This window comes from Gymnogyps californianus, chromosome Z, assembly GCF_018139145.2.
Source record: "Gymnogyps californianus isolate 813 chromosome Z, ASM1813914v2, whole genome shotgun sequence".
Lineage (NCBI taxonomy): Eukaryota > Metazoa > Chordata > Aves > Accipitriformes > Cathartidae > Gymnogyps > Gymnogyps californianus.
Window position 1 is genome coordinate 31,494,280 of NC_059500.1, and position 20,785 is coordinate 31,515,064.

Sequence of the window (20,785 nt, forward strand, 5' to 3'; positions counted from 1 at the left end):
CTGGCCCTGGCTTTGTGCACTGCAGCCAGGCAGAGCAAGCTCCAAAAGGCATCAGCCAAAAAGTCTGTGCAGCTCAGCTGTGAGCAACACCTTCATTCCCCAGCAGCACCTGGCAGACTACAAGTCCCCTGTTTACTGAGTGACTGGTCATTTTTCTCCATCTCCTCTGCATCAAGGACCATCTCTAAGCAGGTCCACCCAAAGATTTCCCTCTCCAAGAAATGCCACCGCTCCAATACCACTCTGGAGTACAGCAGCGCACCAGGCCAAACAGAAGAGAAAAGCTCTGTCCCAAAAACGCGTCACATCCCTCTCTTCATCCTCTTAAAACCCCACAGGGCAACAGCTTCAATCAGGACAACACAGCAAACAGCACTGTTGCTAAAACAAGAACATAAGATCTGCAAACGGCCATGTACCTGAGTGAGTAGTCCAGCGTCATGCCTGTGAAGTCAAAAAACTTAAGGTATTCTTCGGCCACAAGCTTGCTGAATTCATTGCTTTAAACAAACAAATAAATAAGTAAAGGTTATCATTCGAGAGTGAACCCCTCCAGAAGCAGCAAGAAGAACAAATGGCCAAAGGCCTTATATCAGCACATACTTTTTACCCAAATGCTTTGCCACATCAGAGCGTTTGAATCTGTCCAGATGGTAGAGGCGCTTAGCCAGGCGCCTGGCTGCTTCCAAATTGCTGCTGCTACCATTGCTGAGATCATGGCCAAGGGCTCCAGTGGCATCTTTCTCCTGAAGTTCATTGCTCCCCATGGCAGCACTGGAGCCTAACACCATGTTCTGCAGTTCAGCATTCCTATGAGACAGAAAGAATATGGAAAGAAAAAAAATAAGATGACATTACAGTTTCAAGAAGGATTTAATTCCTCTTAGAATAGAAGGCAATTAATGGTACAGAGGCAAGATTACACAATATAGCAAATTCCACTTAATTGAAGGAGCTGTGTCGAACACGGACATTTATTTAGCAGTCATCAGAGGTTAAGAGAGTGAAACATGGAGACCCAAATATGGGCTTTCCAGCCTAGAAACACATTCTGCTCTGCACTCACCTTCTGAGTGTGCTGAGTGTCCACAATTTGTGCTCACTTCACAGAGAGCTGTTTCCTATTATCAGCCTACAACTGCACCTGACAACATTGGCTCTTCATTTGCTTCTTGCACTACTATTTTTTAACCCAATTGCTTGCTTGGCTTGAAGGGGTCCCTGTAAAAGTAGGCTATTAGCCATTTTCCAGGGGAAAATGCAGCAAGCAAGCCAGGGTGTTCAGTAGCTCCAAGCTGACTCGACACAAGTCCCTTCCTCATTCTTCCCCAGTTGTCCTGGAAACAATACAACTCCCCAAATCTAAAATAACATCCGCAGAAGTCTCAGCGGCTTCTGTGCCACCCATGAGCAGCGGGCATCCCACGGGGAGGCACCGCTAGAAAAAGCAGGACTCAGAGCAAGGAATACAGTTTGGGGAACGGTAGAGAGACACCAGCTACCCAGGCCAGCCTGGAGAACTGCTTGCTTTCCTCCTGCTCCCTCGTGGTGGCAATAATTTCCCTCATCAGCTGCTCAAAGTCAGGATGTTCAGCATGGCAATGCCACGGCACTTTACATAAATCATGCATTTATAGATTCCTCCCACCTCTACTACAGTAGGAAAGCTCTGGCTGAGCTGTGTACCTACTTTGCTTCTCCCCTCGAAGAGGCAAGAGCCCTCCACACCAGAAAGCACACACCCACATACACACCCCTGCACACAGGCAGGCTTTTAACTTTGGAAAAGCTTTTCTCTGACACTGGCATGAAAATTCTTGCAAAATCTCAGCTCTGTGTATGTGTGTGCGTGACAGCATTTCTATTTTAAAAAAATACTATACAGAAATTCTTTCCACTAAATCCTCGTTTACACAGGGCTAATGAACGATCAGCAGGGGTCATGCACAGGGCAGATATGAGTGGAATGAGTTAAAGATGATTTTAAACACAACGCTTCAACATACCACGGTTTCATACACCACTGTAATCTTTGGGCTTGACAAGCCATGGTTAGAACAACTGATCGCTGTGCTCCAGTAACAATTATCTAGCCATTTACTGAAATGTCTGCTAGCCACTTATTAACCCTTTAAAGATGAGATTTTCATATAATGTGAGCTTAAAATAAAAATCTTTGCTATTCTGCATGCCTCCTTCCACACAAATCATCACCTGTGCCCTACCTCTTTTCCCATGCATCATTTAAGAGTAGGAGGTGTGTGATGCTCCTACAGGAAGGAGACTTGCCCATTTCACCTCTGTTTCCATCCTCCTAGTGCTGCTAGAACATCAAAATTATCACACATCCACACTGTGGGTACAATGTTTTTTATCAAGTATCTGGGGAAAACAGACATCTAACCTGTTCCTACAAGTACTAGGGATTGGATTTCACATTTATTTGAGTGTAAATAATAAGGTGCTATAACAAAAGGGGCTCAGTCTCAGTGCTTTAGTAGGGAATTAATACTGTAAATACAATTCCAGCAGCATTAACGTCACTGATCACAAGCTACCCTAGAAAACAAAAAAAGCCCCTCCTGATACCGTTGTTGTGGGAAATGCCTCCTCAGCCCTTTCCAAAAGCTCTAGCCAATGTCCAAAATTCTCTAAATTTGGGCTACTCCAAACTTGTGAAGAGAGCAAATCCCAGAGTCCTCTGACACAAGGCCCAAGCAACACCTTGTCTATTCAAGTCAGGCACGACTGGTTTCAAACTCCCAGCTCTAACAATGGACAACAGCAAAGGATAACCAGGTAAGCTAACACATCTACGGAGCCTTCCACATACAAATGCGGCTTCGAAAGCAATGCCAACTTGCAGAGCCTCGCTCATAAATCACAGCACTGTTTCACCACTGCTCTTTATTAAAGGCAATATTTATAGCCCTGAAAGATGGCCAAAGCTGACAAGAAACATCTGCACCCTGCTAGGAACCAGTGCACTACAAGAGTCAACGTTACCGCAAACCACCATAAGTTTAGAAAGAAAGGAAGTGCCAGCATCTGCCACTTAGTGAAATAAACAGTACGGCAGCTCCCAGCTTCTGTTTTGCCTGTTGGAGCTGGGCTGGGATGTGAAGGAGGAACACCCAGCAAGAAGGAGAGCGTGTTCTTTCCCCTGCTCGCCAAAACTAGCTGACAGGGCTACATAAGAAATCTTATCTTCCAACCTCCCTGATTTAAAACTTCATCCTGATGGGTAGTCCCCGTACATGTATCAGGTCAAAGAATAACGGATGCTTCCTTCAGTTGTTCTGACAGTTAATTAGCTTATTACTTAATAAGCCCAAGAAGGCAATCAAATCAACAATATAGGGTGTCTGTAACATAAGCCTCTTGTTCAGGGAAAATGACAGATTGTTAACATTAAAGTGAGACTTCAGTTCTGAAGTTTTTTAGGTGGTGAGAATACTCAGTGCCCATGTCACTGAAGGCTTAGGAAACGCAGACATTCTCTGCATGACTACTGCAAGCTGCCTTCTGGACAGGTCATTTTAGCAGGGTCCGGGGGAGTGTTACTCAGGGGAAAGGCTGACATCTCTTCTTACCTCCAAGTCTCTCTGGGTGCATCATTTTCCTTCCGTACCTCAGTTTCCCCAGCTGCTGAACACAGATAGTAATACTTGCCTCCCTCTGTAAAGTGCTTATAATGGACTCTAACCAAGGGCTAGGATTGACCAAGGCTGCAAATAGGTCTGTCTTCTGCAGTCTACAGTTTCTACACATAAAGAGTCCACAGCAGCATTACGAGCTAAACAGAGTCAAGGAAGGGCTTTGTGATGCAGACCAAGACTGGACACAGATTTCTCATGCAGCTTTACTCTTTATCACATAAAAATGAGAAACCTGCACTGACAAAAGTAGGCTGAAAATGTAATAGATTATATTTCCCCTAATCCTGGATTCGAGGCCAAAAGGGACTGTAACGATACTACTGGTAATTGCCTGTACAGCAACGGCTGCTGATTTTCATCCAGAGACTCCTACATTAATGTCTGCTATCAGAAAACACAGAAAACAGAAGCTACAAAAAAACAGACACCTTTGGCCTCACAGTGCATGAGCTGTGGCCAGAAACCAGCTGGCCTGGTTTAGACCACCTTACTTCTGTCCCCAGCAATGCAGTCCTGACACATCCTCCCTCCTTCTGCCAAAGCATCCCCAGGTTCACAGTGAATGCACAGAGGCTGTGACCACCATATCCAGCAGAAACTACAGCAATTCGATAAACAGCTGTTATGATAAATTCAATACCTTCTAACAGCAGCAGCTACCCTGACATGCTCACGGATGAAACACAGGCAGACTGTAACATCTGTAAAGCTGGTTTCCCGTAACACACCGTAACAGCTAGGCAGAGTCTGAAACATTTTATACTGTTTTCTTCACTTATTCCATTATTGACCTACAGTGATTTAGCTCCCAATGCCAAGGTATCTCAATCGTGTCATGCTCAGCACTTGGCACACTTGATCTCTTTAAGAATATTGTAGATTCACTTATTCCACCCCCCACCATCCTGGGTTCCACCAAAACTGAAATGCTCCACGGCAACATATGGTTGGGGAATGGCTGCAACTTCCAGACAAAAACAGAGCAAGGCCAGTAACATAATGGTAAGGATACAGGCACCTCATATCTTAGTGGTCCACTCTCCCAGTCTACCAGGCTGCAACTGGAAACCTCGGCATGAGCACCTGCAGTTTCAGACGCCTTAAACCTTGGGATTCTCTTCATTTTTTAGCAAATCCATGGGGAAAAAACTCTCTGTTTTGTCCCAAGGAAGAAAAGCATGTTAGCGTTTTGCTTTATGGGAGAAGAGCTCAGATCCAGCACGGAGCAACTGCCCCAGCCACTAACAAGAAGATGTTCAGAGCTGACACCGAGTGGCAGGGTGTGACAACTCAGCCTAAGTGCTGTCCTCAGCCCAGCCACATCAGCGATCCAGTCTTGCTGGACTGAAGCATAGCATACTCTCTGCGGCACACGGTCTCCCCTGGATGTACATGGGGCCCTTCCCCGAGGAACACTAATCCATCCAGCGTGCACATCCGGAGGGAGTGCATTAGATGCACTGATTTCAGGGGGAGCTTGGATGAGACAGGGCTGGGACCTTCTCAGGTCTTTTTGGAAAGAGAGGAGGAGGAAACAGGAAGAAAACCAACTTTTTCTCTCAAATAAATCTGCACGCCTTTAACATCAGCTTTACTTCAAGGCAGGCTAAGTCAGGCATTTGCCAGCAAAGTCCATCAGAGCAAAACGCAGCAATGATTAAAAATAAGGAAGGGTGGAGAGGCGTTCTGGCGCGCTGAAGCTAGGGCCAGAACAAATGCTGTTTTCAGCAGGGGTACAGCATCCGCCAGGGAGCCGTGCTGGGGCTGATAATCACCCTCTGCAGCACTGTGCTGGCCCTGCGGTTTTAAATGCCTTCACTCTGAGCCGCCTTCTCCTCCTGGTTCCAAAACGGAGGACACCATCCCCTCAACCATAACCATCAACTCTGGCTGTGAAAAGCACACTCATTTCTAATTCAACAGCCCCTCAGCAGTGGCTCTCACCTTGCAGCGTGGCAGGGACATCAGAAAGGCAGAAGCACTTGGATGCCCCTGACACCAGTCTGGACTGCGGAGGGGAGCAGACTTCCCTCTGCAAAAAGTCCTGCCCTGAGGGAATGAATCCCTGCCTTACAATCCTTCGGAGAGACGTGGATGCTCAGCCAGTGACACCATTCCACATTTCAGAGCCGACCAGAAATGATCGGTGGCACAGGCTGAATTTTGTTTCAAGGGAGTTGAAAAGCCGTGCTTGAACCGCCTGGCTCTGAAAGGAGTAGCCCCACCAGAGAAAGCGAAGAAATCCCGGCAGCAGTGGGATGTGATGAGTCAGTTCCTGCTACAAATGACCGACCACACAGACGGTCTGGGAACAGCTCTGCTGCAGCTTTGCCGCAGCTCTGAACTGGCTTCTTTGGGGCCAGGAGAGAGCGAGCACAAAATCACGTCAAGCAACGATCTACCTTGCCAGTTACCTCCAGCTCCAAGGCTCTTCCAAGATACAACTGTAGGAAGGGGAGAAAAATAATAAAAATAAAAATGATGCCCTTTCCTAGCAGATGACTCACTGTGCTATTTTACTCCGAATGGTTTAATCAGCTTTGAAGTCCTACGTATGGATTTTCTTCAAAGACATGCTTTGAAGTAGATCCCTCTTTGAGGACTGACACAGCTGCAACTCAATTCAGTGGATGTCTCACAAGCACAGCATCAGCCAGGACACATGAAGGGAGGACAGCTTCTACAACCCAGAGTAGCCACCAAGGATCCATTAAAAAGTACCTCAGCCTTGTCACATCCCACAGAGAGGAGCGAAGTAAAAAGTAAACAAACAAGCCCTGTAATCTCCTATTGGTTATCAATAAAATGCATATGCAAAGTCAATTTCAGGGGCTGAAATGCATGCTGCTGCTTAAAAATAACCTCTTGCTCCCTGTAATCATCTGCCTTTTTCTTTGATTAAAAGAATTCCTACCGATCGTAAGTAGGGAGCTAACAGCTAAAGCGTTCAGAAAATGCCATTTCTGGTAGGCTTGCATTACAGCAAATGCAAATGCTATCATTATGGGATCACAGCATTAGGACAAGAAGTCCCACCACACGCAGGGACAGGATTGCAGCCCTTCTGAGAGACAGCGTGTCCTTTATTACACAGACACGCTGGCCCATTGCCACCTGAAGTACAAATGTTTTGCTAAAAATACTTCAGGTTTGATTCCCTTTTGACCTCAGGCTCCTTACATCGCTGTGGCGGGGGTTAATGATCACAAAGGGACTCTCACCACATTAATGCCCCCATGCCTGGAAGGTGAAAACCGGGCCCTTGCCACAGAGGGTGTCCAAGGGTGTCCATTGCCCCGCAATGGATGTTTCTGACAGATGCATTGACATGTTGACTGGTGTCTTGGATACATCAGGATAGTCCCACACTCAGGATCCAGCCCACCTGCCCCCAGACATGAGCAAAAACCAGACGCAAAGAATGCATTGCACACCTGTGACCTTGCTCAGAAAATCCAGCCCCTAAGCGTTTCGGGAGCCCTTGGGCTCTCTCCCCTGAGCCCAGCTGCCCACCGCATGCTGGAGGTGCCAAGAGCCGTTCCCACGCTCAGCACCAGCATGACATTTCCCCACAAGGCTCCTGCAAGGGTCCTCCAGGACAGGAGCAAAACTGGGAAGCCAGTGGAATACTTCCCTCCTCACTTGGGCTCAGTTTAACTGTTTGGAGACTGGTCCAGCTGGTCCTCCCTGGCAGGGAGCAAAACAGATGCATAAAAATACGGGTGTTTATGCCTTTTGGTTAAGGCTTCCCTGCAGATGTACGGATGGAGCGTTTCAGTGCTGGCAGTAGTATCGCACAGGAGTGTTACGTTGCAACCATGCAGCGAAACGAACCGCCTGTCCTCAAAAAGAATAGTTAATAATAATAAAAGACAGACTTCTGCAATAAAGGAAAAACAACCACCAACCAACCCACAGCTCACCCAGCTGTGCTAGCAAGGAGCCTGCACGCTACGTGTCCTGTTCTTCTCCACCGGTGCTGCCGTATCACACTCAAAGCTATACATGCCTCTACGCCGCCCTGCCAGCCGCCAGGCTCTGCCTCTCTCTATCCCAACAGACAGACAGACGGAGGAAGAAGAGAGTTAACCAGCAATAACGTGGAGCGGGGCTTGACTGGCAGCTAGTCGTGGCTAATGGATGAGACAGCAGGCTGCACTTCTGGACTGACTCGGAGCTGGCAGAGACGCCTCAGTTTCAGTGAATGAAGGCTTCCTGACCTAAACGGCTTTGACTTTAATGGAGATAAGCCAACAGATGCCAGCGTAGAAGCTGAGCTGCTGACAGCTTTATACTGAGGCACTTTGTGCAGTGAACTGATCAGCTGCTCCACTTTTTTTTTCTTTTTTTTTTTCATTTTCTTTTCTGTCTCTGTCAGCTCCTGGATTTTTGTTTTGTTTGTTTTATTTTCAGAGGAGGCTGGGAACTGAAGAGGCGAAAAGTCATCAGCCCTTTTTTCCCTAAAACAACAGTTTATTTAGGTACTAGAAGCAGTTTTACAAACTCTCACTAAACTGGTGTTGCACGCACCTCATTAGCCAGAGCAAAGGCAAACTCACACACTGTATTTCCAGAGCCTTGATAAAGTGATGCCACCTTCCTGCAGGGAATACCAAGGTGATCAGTGTGGCTTAACATTTTTGAAGTTACTACGCTGTGCAATAAAGGGACAAATCCTCAGCTGCCAAAATGCCACCAGTTTCAGAAATTTACCCCTGTGGATTGTGCCACTTCATCTTTACCTGGATTTAACATACCCGTGCCAGCATATTGTGCTTACTAGTGGCTCAACAACTGACAGATGCAGTAGCCCGTGTGCAGGCAAATGGGCTCCAGCACGGGTTTCCTTGCTCACCGGCTGCAGATGCATTCACTCTTGTAGGACAACAAACAAACAGTGGCATTCCTCTGAATAACTTTCCTTATCCTGGGCATATGGATGGCAGCGAATATGAAGTACCACCTTCTGACGGCCCTAGCTCTCCTAGGTCCCAGAGTTTGTCATGAGCTCAGGCGTGTCTGAAGGCAAAAAACCATCTGCTTAGGAACACAGGGATCTCGGCAGATTTCACGCTAAATGAAAAAATGCAACCAGGTCACAAGGTGAGCCTTCAAAGGGAAAAAAGTTCTACCAGACAGCTGTTGGACAGACTAATAAAATGAATGAATAAAGGTTATGTGTTAGATATGTACGTACTGAGTCTCATATCTACACTGAAAATCAAATACAAGCTACCCTGGACAAAAATACCAGAGTGCGAGCTGAAAACCAGAGGTATAACTGGTATGCAGGATACCGATAAACTGGGAAGAGACTTTGAGAAACAACCTGGAGAAAGGGATTAAAACTGTGCTTATCTGTCAACAAAGTTTATTGTCTCAAAGAAGGAATAAGCAGAGTGCCAAGTAAGAAACTCCTGGAAATGACCCATACGCAGAAGAAAGAAAACAACTATGGGAACTACGAGAGGCCCAAACCATTAAGAGTAACCTGGCAGCCATCGGGAACTGCAGTCTACATTCTTGTGCATTTATTCTGAGAACGACCAGATTGCTTTAGGGAGTTTGTTTTCTTCCCCCCTTGAATTACAAAAGAATACATATGTGACTAAATTTGTGTTTGCATTTCTAGGGAAAAAAAAATAAAATAACAGGACTTGCAGAATTTGCTGAGCATCAGCAATTCTTTGAAGATGATGGCAGGTGGCAAATATTTAGCATTTTTGAGGATTAGGAGCTGCAATACAGATTCTTTTCTTTTCTCTCCGGATTTAGAAAAATCTTGGGTGATGTCCTACCAACAGAGACCACACCTTCCAAGACAATTCAGGAAAAGAAATGCCAGAAGTTTTTTGTTTTGGTTTTTTTTTTAATTTCTTGTTCTGACTGCAGCATACAAGGGAAGAGGGAATGGGAAGTCTGCTATAAAAAATGCAGAAAAAAGAAAGATTAAAAGAAATTCTGTCTTTAAAGTCTGAAAGTAGAAAAGAAAGATGGAGATCATCACTGAGAGAACTTCCCTTTCAGACATACTGATGCTCTGTCGCTCACTGTATACATAGCAAAGATAACTCACTTTTCCCTCAGGTATATCTTACTGCTTTGGAAATAGGTTGCTTTCCTTCCACTCTGATTTGGTGTAAATGATTACACCTAGTTCAGGCGATGCAAACTCAGGCTCGATGGCTGGGTAGCACCTTGCAAACAATCTTCCTTACTGCCTCTGTAAGTAAGACTAAATTCCCATATACCAAGGCTGAGCTTTGCTCCGTCTCAGCACAACCCACTGGCACGAGAAGGGAGGAGTGCAGTACCTGGGGCGCGGGTGCGACGGCAGGGACTGCACACCTCTGCAGGAATAACACGGAGGCAAGGGGACCAAACACAGCCCAAATGCACTATCTTTATTGCCACTGCAAAGCTTCATTACACTAGCAACCTGTGGCTCAGCATGTTTCATGGGGACCCTATGGTGCCTTGAACACAGCAAGGCTGTCCCTCAGCTCTGAAAACTCACACACTCCCCCTCCTCCCCCAGTTCTCCCACCCCCACCTGGGGAAACTTAAGGCTACTTCAGCTGCAGAAATTTGTTTTTCCCCAAGAGGGATGATCATTGCATACCTAGGAAAGAGATTAAGCCCCCCAAAAGACACCAAGAGCTGGAACCATTCCTGAAGGCAGGCAACCTGCACACCCTTCTCCCCCAAGCATCCCTCCTCCACTGGCCAGACACAAAGGGCACCTAAGCTGTGCTAGGAAAAGACTACTTGCAAAAGCAAGCCAACCTGTCCTGCAGGAAAACGCAGGGGCCAGCCGATGTCCCCCTGCCCTAAGGAAGCACGGCAGGTGGCTGTCAGAGCGGGCACATCACACGGCTCTCGCCAGGACTTACTGCGTTTAACCACGGCCAGCAGCTGATAGGGAGAACAGCAGGGACGAAACATCCAGACACCCAGGAGCCCACAGGAACTTGCAGCCCGCAAGTCTCTAATAATTTTATTTTTTTTTCCTCCTTTTTTTTTCAATTCTGAAGGCATGTGACTGGCCTTCACATACCAGAGCTGACCCCTCCCAGAGCCAGCGATTTCCTAAGAGCAGAGAAGGATGTTACCCTCCCGCTTATTCATTACAAGACTAGGTTTCCTTGCCATTACATATTAAAACCTCACGCTATCTAGGGTCCGCGCATCAGTTGCGCTCAGGATCCCTCCAGAGAGATGCAAAAGGTGCTGTGGTGCTCAGCTACCTGCTCTCAGGAGGGCATGGTCATGGGGGAGCACCTGCTCCTCCTTTCCTAATTGGCACATGGCTTTCAATTTCCAGATGTAAACCATTAACTCTTTGCTCTCATATCTGCCCTCCCCTTCTGTACCAGACAGTGAAGAACTGCCAGTATTTCACACTCTGTTCACCCATAAATTAGCACTGGTACTTGGAAGTGTACTCCCTCCCCACGCACTTTCCCACACATTTTTATGTCACCGAAATACCACGGCACAGGGAGCTGCTGAGGTTTTGGTTTTGGTTTTTGTTCGCTTGGGTTGGCAGTGCAGTTTCTGAAAAAGGGGGGTTATGCTTCTTCTTATGCTGCATTGCAATGTTGCATCGCTTTGCTCCCAAGCCCCCCGCATCCCAAATTCCCCCGCTTCGCTTTGCACTTGCCACCATTCACACGCTGAGACCCCGCACCTGCCTCCATCCCTACAGGATGGGGTCCTCTAGCTGCTCTCCTCTCCTGCCTGCACCCGCCCTCCCGTGACTTCACATCTGCCCGGGGTGGGCAGAGGGATCTGCAGGAGCCCCTGGCTTCAGCGAGAGCCGGCAGCTCCGCAGAGGGCACAGAGACCTCCGGTGGCTCCCCGCTATATCGCAGGCAAGCTGCTGCCTGCAAACTCCTGCCCATGTCTGCCGGATGCAGGGCCAGGGAGCGCTGCCTGGATCTGGCAGGGCGGTGGGCTTCCCTTCCCCACCTCGTTCTCTGGGAGAGCTGGACCACTTCCGCGGGTGCCCCGTGACACTCTGCAGCGCCAGGCAGGCGCTACGCGTGGGAAACTACAGCCCCAACGCAACCCCAGATTCGCATCACCATAGGAAACAAGGACTTGGAGCAGAAGGCACAGAGGTGCCGCAGAGGCTACCGCACATGCATCATACATGTGGACTTTTGGTTGAAAAAACAAGTCTGGGATTGCTTCAGGCAACACAACCACGCATGCAAACTCTTAGAAATAGTACCCACGGCTCAGGCAGCTATTTCTGGTTCACCTGAGCATCACAGTGACACACCGTCTTGACCCCTCTGCGAATAAATCCCATGCAGCCCCCAGCATGCACACAGTGCTCCTCACCCACACACTGCGACACCGTGATTCAGCGCTGGCTCCAACAATATAGCACACACGATCTGTCAGTCACCTGTACCCTGGTGCAATACAACATGATATTAGAATATCATGGGGGGGGGGGGTTAGTTAATAAGGTTATTGTCCAGAGGATTACCCTGTTGGGCACACCCGTGGCTGGCTGTACTGCTGCAGCTACACTCTTTATCAGCACCTACCTTAACAGAGCAAGCCCTCGGGGCTTGTCCCTAACAGAGCCCTGCAGACTACAACAGCAGAGCTTCCTCACAAACCCACTCTTGGTAACGCTTCTTTTTTTATTAAGGGGGAAAAAAGAATTTAATAATCCTCTGTTGGTTTATCACTATGGCTGCAAATTTAAACTAAAATTAACTTAATTCCTAATGAAATCCACACTAGGCAGGCACCTAATGTGTCTCTAAGCATTATCTAAGCACACCTTGTCTTCGTTATAACTTCTGTCTTGATGAGCCGATGTGGGCCTTACTTGACAGTACTTTTTATATACCAGATGCTGCAACTATGGGGTAACAGAATCAGGGTCTGCATGTGCTGCTTGTCCTCCACTACCCAGTCTCACGGCAATCTCTGGTTTCAGTACAAGTAAGGAGCTGCAAGTGTCAGGACTGACTTCAGTTTCTGGCTCCGTACCGGTTGTAGCAGATTAGCAGTCACTTACTGCCTACGGCACCAAGCAGCTCAGGGTCATACAAGATTTAAACACCTTTTTTCCAGTAGGATTGATGGAAAAAACATTCTAAACTGCTAAGTCCTTCTGCCTGTTCTTTTAAGGACAAACTGTACCTTAATCCGTAAAGTTAGCAAAACTACTTCTGCTCAAAGGACTTCTTTCACGCTAGCACAAAAGGAATAAAACCGATAAAAGACCTCCCGCCACTGACTCCCAGGAAAGCTCAGACTAGACTAGTCCCATCTAGGGAATAGCCTAAGGACTCTTAAATAACGTCCTGTCCCTGGAGGATGGAGACCTGAGGCATCTCTGTCACTCACAAGGTCCCTCATCCCTCTGCAGATTACTGCTTTTGGCTCGACCCCCCACTTTGCCTGTTGCTGCCTTTCACTCTCCCCACCCTCTCTGACAACACACGATGAGGAAAGTTTGCTCATAGAGTGAGTTCCTACAATTACACAGTATTTTCTGACCACTTAGCCTAGTTTTTGCTTCTCACATGACTCTCCTCTTAATAGGTTTTCTTATCTCTCCCTTTACCTAAACGGAAATTATTAACATTTTTGCAACGCTCCCTCCTCTCTCAATCAGTAACTAGTGCACAAAGAAAAGAAACAGCTAACAGTCTCTAATCCCGTGAATGTGGCGGGAGCAAAACCTCGTCCCAGCTGAAGTAACCGGCAAAACTCCCGCTGACCTCAAGAGAGGAAAAGCTATGCCCAGAGACACACCTTTAACATCCAAATCACAAACAGCATTTGGACAACTCATCTGTGTGCACAGGGTGTTACTGTTCCTAGAATTGCTGCTAACAAATTCAGGTATAACTGGAGCTGAACAAGGTTCATCTGTAACCGGTAACTAACTCCTCCAGGGACAGGTCCCAGAGATGCGACAACACCGGCCAGCCTTTTATCAACATACGTATCGCCCACAAAACTTTTGTAAAGTAAACTTGCACTTTTCTAATGAACGGCAGGTTTGGATGGCTCACTTCTCTCCTGCAGCTCACTCTGTTACACTGGAAATTATTCTGTGTAGAAAATGTGCAGTGTTGAAAAGAGGCAAAACTACACTCTGCGACAGTCCGCTGAAGTAAATAGACATTGGGGAAAAATGAGCAGGCACACAGAAAGCTCACCCACTGCTTTTACCTTTCCAAACGAGGGACTTCAGTGACGTCTCCTCTGAAGAGTGTTTCGCTTACATCCCTTAAGCCATTGGCAATGCCTTCACTGCAGCCCTTCACCTCCCCGTCAGGGGGAAGCTGCAGGACATCTGGCTGCCCCGAGGCTGACGTCCGATCTAAAAACTGGCCGCCCTCCTTCATGCGCTGCTGGATCATGGGAGTGAGTGGCATCTCAAAGCTGAAGTAGCTATCAGGCTCCGAGTACAACGTCTCCAGCGACTCCGCGCTGTAGTATAAAGATGCATTGTCTAGGATGTTTTCGAACTGCGAGCTGTACAGATCAGTGGAGACGTCGGAGTGCCTCTGCCCAAAGACATCTTCATATCCTCCTGTGGCTGCTTCACCCTCCTCCATCATCCTGGAAATTAATCAGAAACAGCTCGTTTCAGCTCAGGGGCAAGGTTTAGACCTCTGGGTGAACATCCTCGCCTTCCACCTTTGCAAACAGAAAGGTCAACGTGGCTTCGTGTAGGAGAGGACACTGCAGGTAAAATGCTAGTTTCTCCTTGCACCACCTCTGTTCATGACTGGCACCATCTCCCTCTCTGGGGACATAAAAAGAAACAATCTTCTGGGTAAAAGAGGGGGGCAGCGGGAAAGCCTAATATTGCCTAACAGATAACATCAGCTGCTTATGTGCAAAGAAGAGCACTTAGAAATGCATAAGGTCTCCGCTAGCACCACTGCCATGCCAGAGCCTGCACAGGTCGGAGATGTGCACCCAGACGGGGCTTCTGCCCCGGAGGACAGTTTGCTGGCTCTGCAGTCCTAGGGCTGGAGGAAATCCCTCCAAAAGACAAAGGGAAGCACATGCAATTAAAAACCCAGAGCTGGGAGAACCAGATTTGAAGGAGGAAGACTCGGCCTGCTTGCAGATGCACAGGGGAAGGTGTAGCATCCCCCTGCAGAGAGTTTTCTTCTCTGCTGCACCTAACACGGCGGGGCTTCTCACGGCACGTGACAGGCATCAGGGCTGCCCACCCGAGCAATCCTACATGCCAGCCAAAGCAAAACTCCGTGGATCCTGAGGTGCACAGGCAGGAGCACCTCCCTTGCTGAGATCTTGTTGTGTCAGCACCAAACACCCTGCCAGGTCAGAGCGGGCAGAGTTTGCTCAGAGCATGCCAGTGGGACCCTTTGCTTTGTTACAGATGTGCATCAGGAAAGAAAAGTGAGCAAATTGGGATGCTCTTGCAAAAAGCAGCACACAATTTTTGCAATACATATAGCTAAAATTACATAAACACATATAGATAGATAATATAGAAAGCACATCACAGCATCTACCCTCTTATAACATACAAGGCCCTGGGTAAAACGCCTTTATTATCCAACCTCTCAGAGGTGCTTGCACCGTTCTTGCACGAACTCTGCCCAAAACCAGAAAATCTGGCCAAGCACAAACGGCCAGGCCTGCATGCTGCCTATATTTAATTACATGCCATGCCCAGATCCCAACTACACCTGCTACAGATGCTTCATCACACAGCCATTACTCTGCAAACAGCAAGAGACATCTTTACTTTTCCAAACCTGAGACGGACTTCAAACTTCAGGAAGGTGGTGTGGATGGGTTTCAGTCCCAACTTCATGCACTGGCCACCACCAGGCATGAACTGCTACCCTTGCCACCACGCTGCAGGCAGCAGACAAACATTCATTGTTTGTCATTAGCTCCTAAAGGGGTAAGCACAAGCCACGTGCTTGGGATGAGAGAAACCTCGCTGGCCCCTGTGCCCTCCCAAGCACCATCTCACCTGCCCTGGCCTCTCGCTAGCACAGCCGCCTCCTCCTTGCCGTGATTCTTCTTGTCCTTTACAAAAACCTCATCCTCCTCACTTTCATCAAGCAGCGCCAGAGGAGTTGCTCCAGAGGCAGTGGGTCCCAGCCTCGGGACCTCACAGACCTCGCTCCAAGCGCTGTCTGGTGAGGAGACCAACCCTGGGGAGACCATCGGTGGCACAGGGTGGCTGGACGTTTTGGGGAACGCCTTTCTCTCCACGGAAACAGTCTCCAGCAGTGAGTGCTTCTTTCTTCTCTGCTCCTCGGCTTTTTGCAGCCATAAAATCTCCACCCCTTGAAATTCTACATGTTTGCTCACAGCTGCCTCTTTAGAGAGCCTCCTCTCAGGACCCATTTGCATTTTGCCTTGACTGTACGCTGAAAACTCCTCAAAATGCGCCCACCCCTCCACTCTGCTGGCTGCTTCCAGGTTTGGCACAGATGGTCTATGACAGCTTGTCTCCTGCACTGCGTGGACCTCCTCGGCTTTATTACTGATGGCTTGCAAGGACTCGGACTGCTTTTCCCCAGTCCATATTGCAGCCAGATCTTTCTCTACAATCAAATGCATTTTTTCCTCAGCTGTTCGTTCAGATGGAAGAGGCATGTCTGAGGGTTTTTCTTGGCCTGCTGGAACCGGTTCTCTGGCTGCCTGCACATTTTGGCTGCCAGTAACGCTCTTTTTTTCCATTTGCGTCTCTGAATCAAGAGAAGTATTTGCTCTCTCTTGCACCTTTGTTGCTTCCAGCCGTCGAGAGATTTTCATAATCTCTGGCAGGTTACCCGCAGGTTGCAAACCTTCTTCTGGGGCGCGCAGCTGCGCTGCCCCCGCGTCAGGTCTCGAATTGTCTGCAGGAGCTGCACGCTGAGGAAGGGGCCTGCCAGGTACCCGGTGGTGACCGTCCTGTCTTTCTGGACTGCGTGTCACAGGCTCTGCCTGGTGTGGCAATGAAGCCCTCAGCACATCTTCGCTTGGCTCTACGGTGCCGTACTCTGGAAATTCATTGATGATGGTATGAGGGAGCAAAGTGCTGCTTCCATGGCCACTACCTGCAAAGAAAAAAAGAGAGCGTGGGTTTATCTACTGCATGCATAAGCAAAAAGCCTGACCTCCCTTCCCAGCCCTCTCCTAACAGAGTAACTACGCTCTCCCCTGCAGGGAAAATACCGTTCGGTTTAACTCACTTCTGCACGCTCTCACACTGCAGTTATCCAGAGCTGGTCCTTTTACACAGGAGTTTTTGGGGGCAGCCCTACTTTGGGAGCGTGCACTGCTGAGGAAGGAATGCCAGAAATGTCTGCTACGCTTCAGAAAGGGTCCCAGTGGCCCGTGAACAGTCTGAGGCCACAGGCCAGGCGCAAAGGCTGAAGAAAGCAGATATTCAGAGGTCTGACATCCATCCACAGCATGCGCCATACATGTTGGTTTTATTTAAAAGAAACGTTTTTAGGTCATTTTCACTTGTAAAGATGAAACTCTGGGAAGATAATCAGCCACACCCCATATATTCCACAGTCTTGACAAAACCAATTAGCTAAATTACAAAGCAATTAATGAGCAATTCAACTTTCTGCCAGCACTACCCTCTTCCTTTAACAACTCAGGTAACTGAAGGTCATGTTGCAGTGATGTACGCGTTTCTGTTGCAGCAAATTCACCGCTGCACAAAAAGCTTGCTACCCCTCCCCTCCTCATGCTGCTTTTCCAACTGATGTAAACAAAGCAGGAGTGAAAACGGATGGTCCCATTTTCCAAGCACCAAGCACCCAGTGGCTCCCATTGTTGTGGGGTAACAGAGAACCAGCTGTCCTCAGAGGGACCTCACGGATGACACAATGGCAGATACTTGGCCACCTTCTATTATGGCCCAAGCAGGAACTGAGCTTTTGGAAAAAAAAAAAAAACAGCAACAGCTGCATTCACTGCACCCTTCTGGAAAAAACTAGCCTGGGGTATAAAAATGCTTTAAAACAAACAACAGGGCGGGGGGGGGGGGCAGATCCAAACACCTACTCTGAAAAATGTCAAAGGGTGACAGCTCTGAAACCAGACACCAACTTGCATTTGGACGCTTTGCCCCGCTTGAGGTGCATCTCTAGGTGCTGCACTGCAAACTGATCCCCATCTCTGCTCCGAGCAGGCTGGCCACAAGCCATTTCTGAGGAGGAAGCCATGTAGCTGTGGTTAATGATAGGCTGAGTTCAAGGTGAAAGGGAGGATAATTTAACGTGAGCTCAGCACCGCACTAATGTGGCTATCTATCTGCCAGCGGTTTGTAAAGAGGAGCAGCAGCTCACACCTGCCAGTTCACTATCCAGTATATCTAGCCACGGGGTAAATACCACACATTGTGCGTGGTGCAAGATCAAAGTGACAGACTCGGACCATGCCAAACCACAGCCTCTTCCCCAATAGGTTCTCCAGATATCTCCATGCTGTTCATTTTATTACTCCATAATAAAACTTCAGTGGGTCAGGTTTCACCTAGATGACTTGGTTGAGGACAGCAACTGGACAAAGCAGGGACCTTTTCTCTGCTGCAAGGTCCCAGGGAGCTGTGAGGAGCATGGATGTGCTGTCCACTTCTGCATCACCAGCCTGCCTTCATGGCAGGGTTTCCAACACACAGGTGTGAGTGCTCTGGGAAAGTCTGAAGAAGAGAGCGAGGTCCCTCTCCCCATGTGAGCGTTTCCAGGCACAGTGCTTTTTCTAAGTGCCTGAAGCCCCAGACAAACAGCCCCCTTTGCACACAATTCAGCCACGCAGTGCTTGGCTGCGTCCCAAGCCCACCCACTTCATGGCACAGGCACCAGGTTGCCATTGGGACACATTTCCACCAGGACAGACTCACGGATGAGAATGATGCTGTGTGGCTGCACTGTCCCTACACCTGCACCAGGACCAGCCCAAGCCAGCAAAAGGCCCCAGCTGCCCATCCCACAGCCCTGGTCTGCTCTAATGCAGCGGCATTAGCGCTTGCTGCTCTCTCAGCATGTGTCCAGAGATGGGATTTTTTAAGAGAGAAGAACTGCCGATAGGGAGTCTGTCACTACAGATGCTAACATAAACCCTTCTCAGTGGACACAGCTCCACCTACAGCAACTCTCAGCTTGCAGACCTGCCAGCAGGCAGTGCCCCAGCTGGGATCTCCTCATGCCCCCAGCACTGTGGGACAGCGTTTGGCCATGCCACTGCCTGGGCTGTGTGCTCTGGCCGCATCCCGAAGGAAGGCAATGCATAGTGCCCCAAGAGCTGGGACCTCCTGCACCTCCCTCCAACCCATGCACCCCACCTCGCTGGAAGGAAGCCTGGAGCATCGCCCCCCCCGACCCCCCATGGGGCTGGGATGCAGCCAGCGTGAGCTGGAGGCCAAGCCCTGACAAGGCACCGCACACAGACCCTGCCAAGGGGCCAGGCTCGTCTCTGCTAATTGCTATCTTAGCTTCTGAACCAACATGAGGGAAACAGAGGTGGCCTTATTTCTGGTGGTGAATGCTAAATGCACTGCTGCGCATCGCCGTCTGCCACCAACAGCCGCTGCTGACGGCAGTAAGCAATCCCAAGCAAGTTTCTGATTTACTTCTCCTCCTGAACTTCATCCCAAGCAAACTTTACCCTCTGGCAAGCCCAGCAGACTCCAGAAGAGGTACACATAAAGAGCACATATATGCATATACGGGCACAGAGAGACATGCAGGAGGAGGGTGCGTGCACACAGGTACTCCTCTCTGCCATGCTTCCACGTCACGTTTCACCTGGGCATGAGAGGAGCATTTTCATGGTAGAAATTTAAGGCTTTTTCTACAGTGAGGTGCCAGCTCTGGAAGGACTGCTGCTGCTGCTGTATGCGAGCACAAGTCAGCGGGATTCTCGCCTTCACAGCATCCTGCAGGAACATTGCCTAATTCACTGCCTGATTTAAAAAAATTCACATATGGCACCAAAGCAGCAGTCTGTCCCACTATGTTAGGTACCACCAGGCACATGACTGCCGAGGTCTCCACTCCTTGCGGTAAAAGACCACCAATTGCCCCCCACTCCTAAAAGGTGCAAAGCCTTTCCCTTTGCTCAGAGGGCTATTTCAGGTACCAGAGCTTAGAAGAGTTTGAGCTCTTTAAGGGAAACTCCTCCCTTATTCCCATCCACCACCACAGCATCATGTCTTGCTGCAGCTACTGGCATATCCTGTCCAATCCCATCCCCCAATATGACTGCATTACAAACAAGGCTAGAAAGGCAACAACAAAATTTAAGGACCGCACTGAAGATGAGCAGGGAAAAAAAATACCCATCACCAAACAAACAAAGAAAGGACACATACTCTCAGGTAACACCAATTTCTACTTTGCATTGAAGGTGGCTTCTTTCAACAAAGGAAAAAAAAAAAGAAAAAAAAAAAAGAATTAAACGGAGAGAGAAAAAGCTAAAATAGAAAGGGGGTGAGTGGCTAGAAAACTGAGACCGGGCAAATATAACCTAACAGCAGTTGGCAGCCTTTCTGATGACTAGACGTTGAAAGAATTCATGACTTAAATCAGGCATAGATATGATATTTCATAGGTAAATAACCATTCCATGTCAAGCAAGCTTGTCTACAGCATAATAAAAGGAAATTCTAGGAAGCAAAACACAAGTTATAAGCATAGACAGACATTTTGTTCACAGGTACATTTTACAAAAGAATGGTGTGAGTGTTTCTCTCTATACAGTATATATATATATATATAAGCTAGCTCAAGAAATTAGATATATTTGCTTGAACAGTCTCCTTACTCACAGAGGTTACTGTAGCTCCAGCAGTTACCCATTGGTCAAAGAAATAAAATGCACAGATCATCAGTTTATCTATAGCGATATCAGCTAATTCAATTGCTGCTGTTCTAGTCAACTGGAATCAAAATAGTTTCAAATTTCCTGGCAGCTGCTGCCCTGCACTGCACACAATGATGTAAATGGATGCTTTCTGAGTATTATGAAACTGATGGGGGAACTGCAGTCTCATTCAGTCTATCGCAGGAGCTAAGGAGTCCACCTTGGCAGCTTGCAGGGGGGAAAAAAAATTTCCTCCAGCAAGGCTGCCTGACAGTATGCCAGGGAGA

The 20,785-nt window shown here is 48.2% G+C and overlaps 1 protein-coding gene across 1 annotated transcript in view; it reads right to left on the bottom strand.

Annotated features, from left to right (window-relative positions):
• The window catches only part of PSD3 (pleckstrin and Sec7 domain containing 3), an 82,905-nt gene extending 62,411 nt beyond the window's left edge, over nucleotides 1–20,494 (bottom strand). The window contains exons 1-5 of the mRNA XM_050913039.1: nucleotides 20,464–20,494; nucleotides 15,661–16,735; nucleotides 13,869–14,261; nucleotides 604–810; nucleotides 420–500 (exon numbers count right to left, since the gene is read on the bottom strand). Of these exons, the coding sequence (XP_050768996.1) occupies nucleotides 420–500; nucleotides 604–810; nucleotides 13,869–14,261; nucleotides 15,661–16,735; nucleotides 20,464–20,494 (1,787 nt within the window). The remainder of the gene's footprint in view (nucleotides 1–419; nucleotides 501–603; nucleotides 811–13,868; nucleotides 14,262–15,660; nucleotides 16,736–20,463) is intronic.
• Between the last annotated feature and the right edge of the window lie 291 nt (nucleotides 20,495–20,785).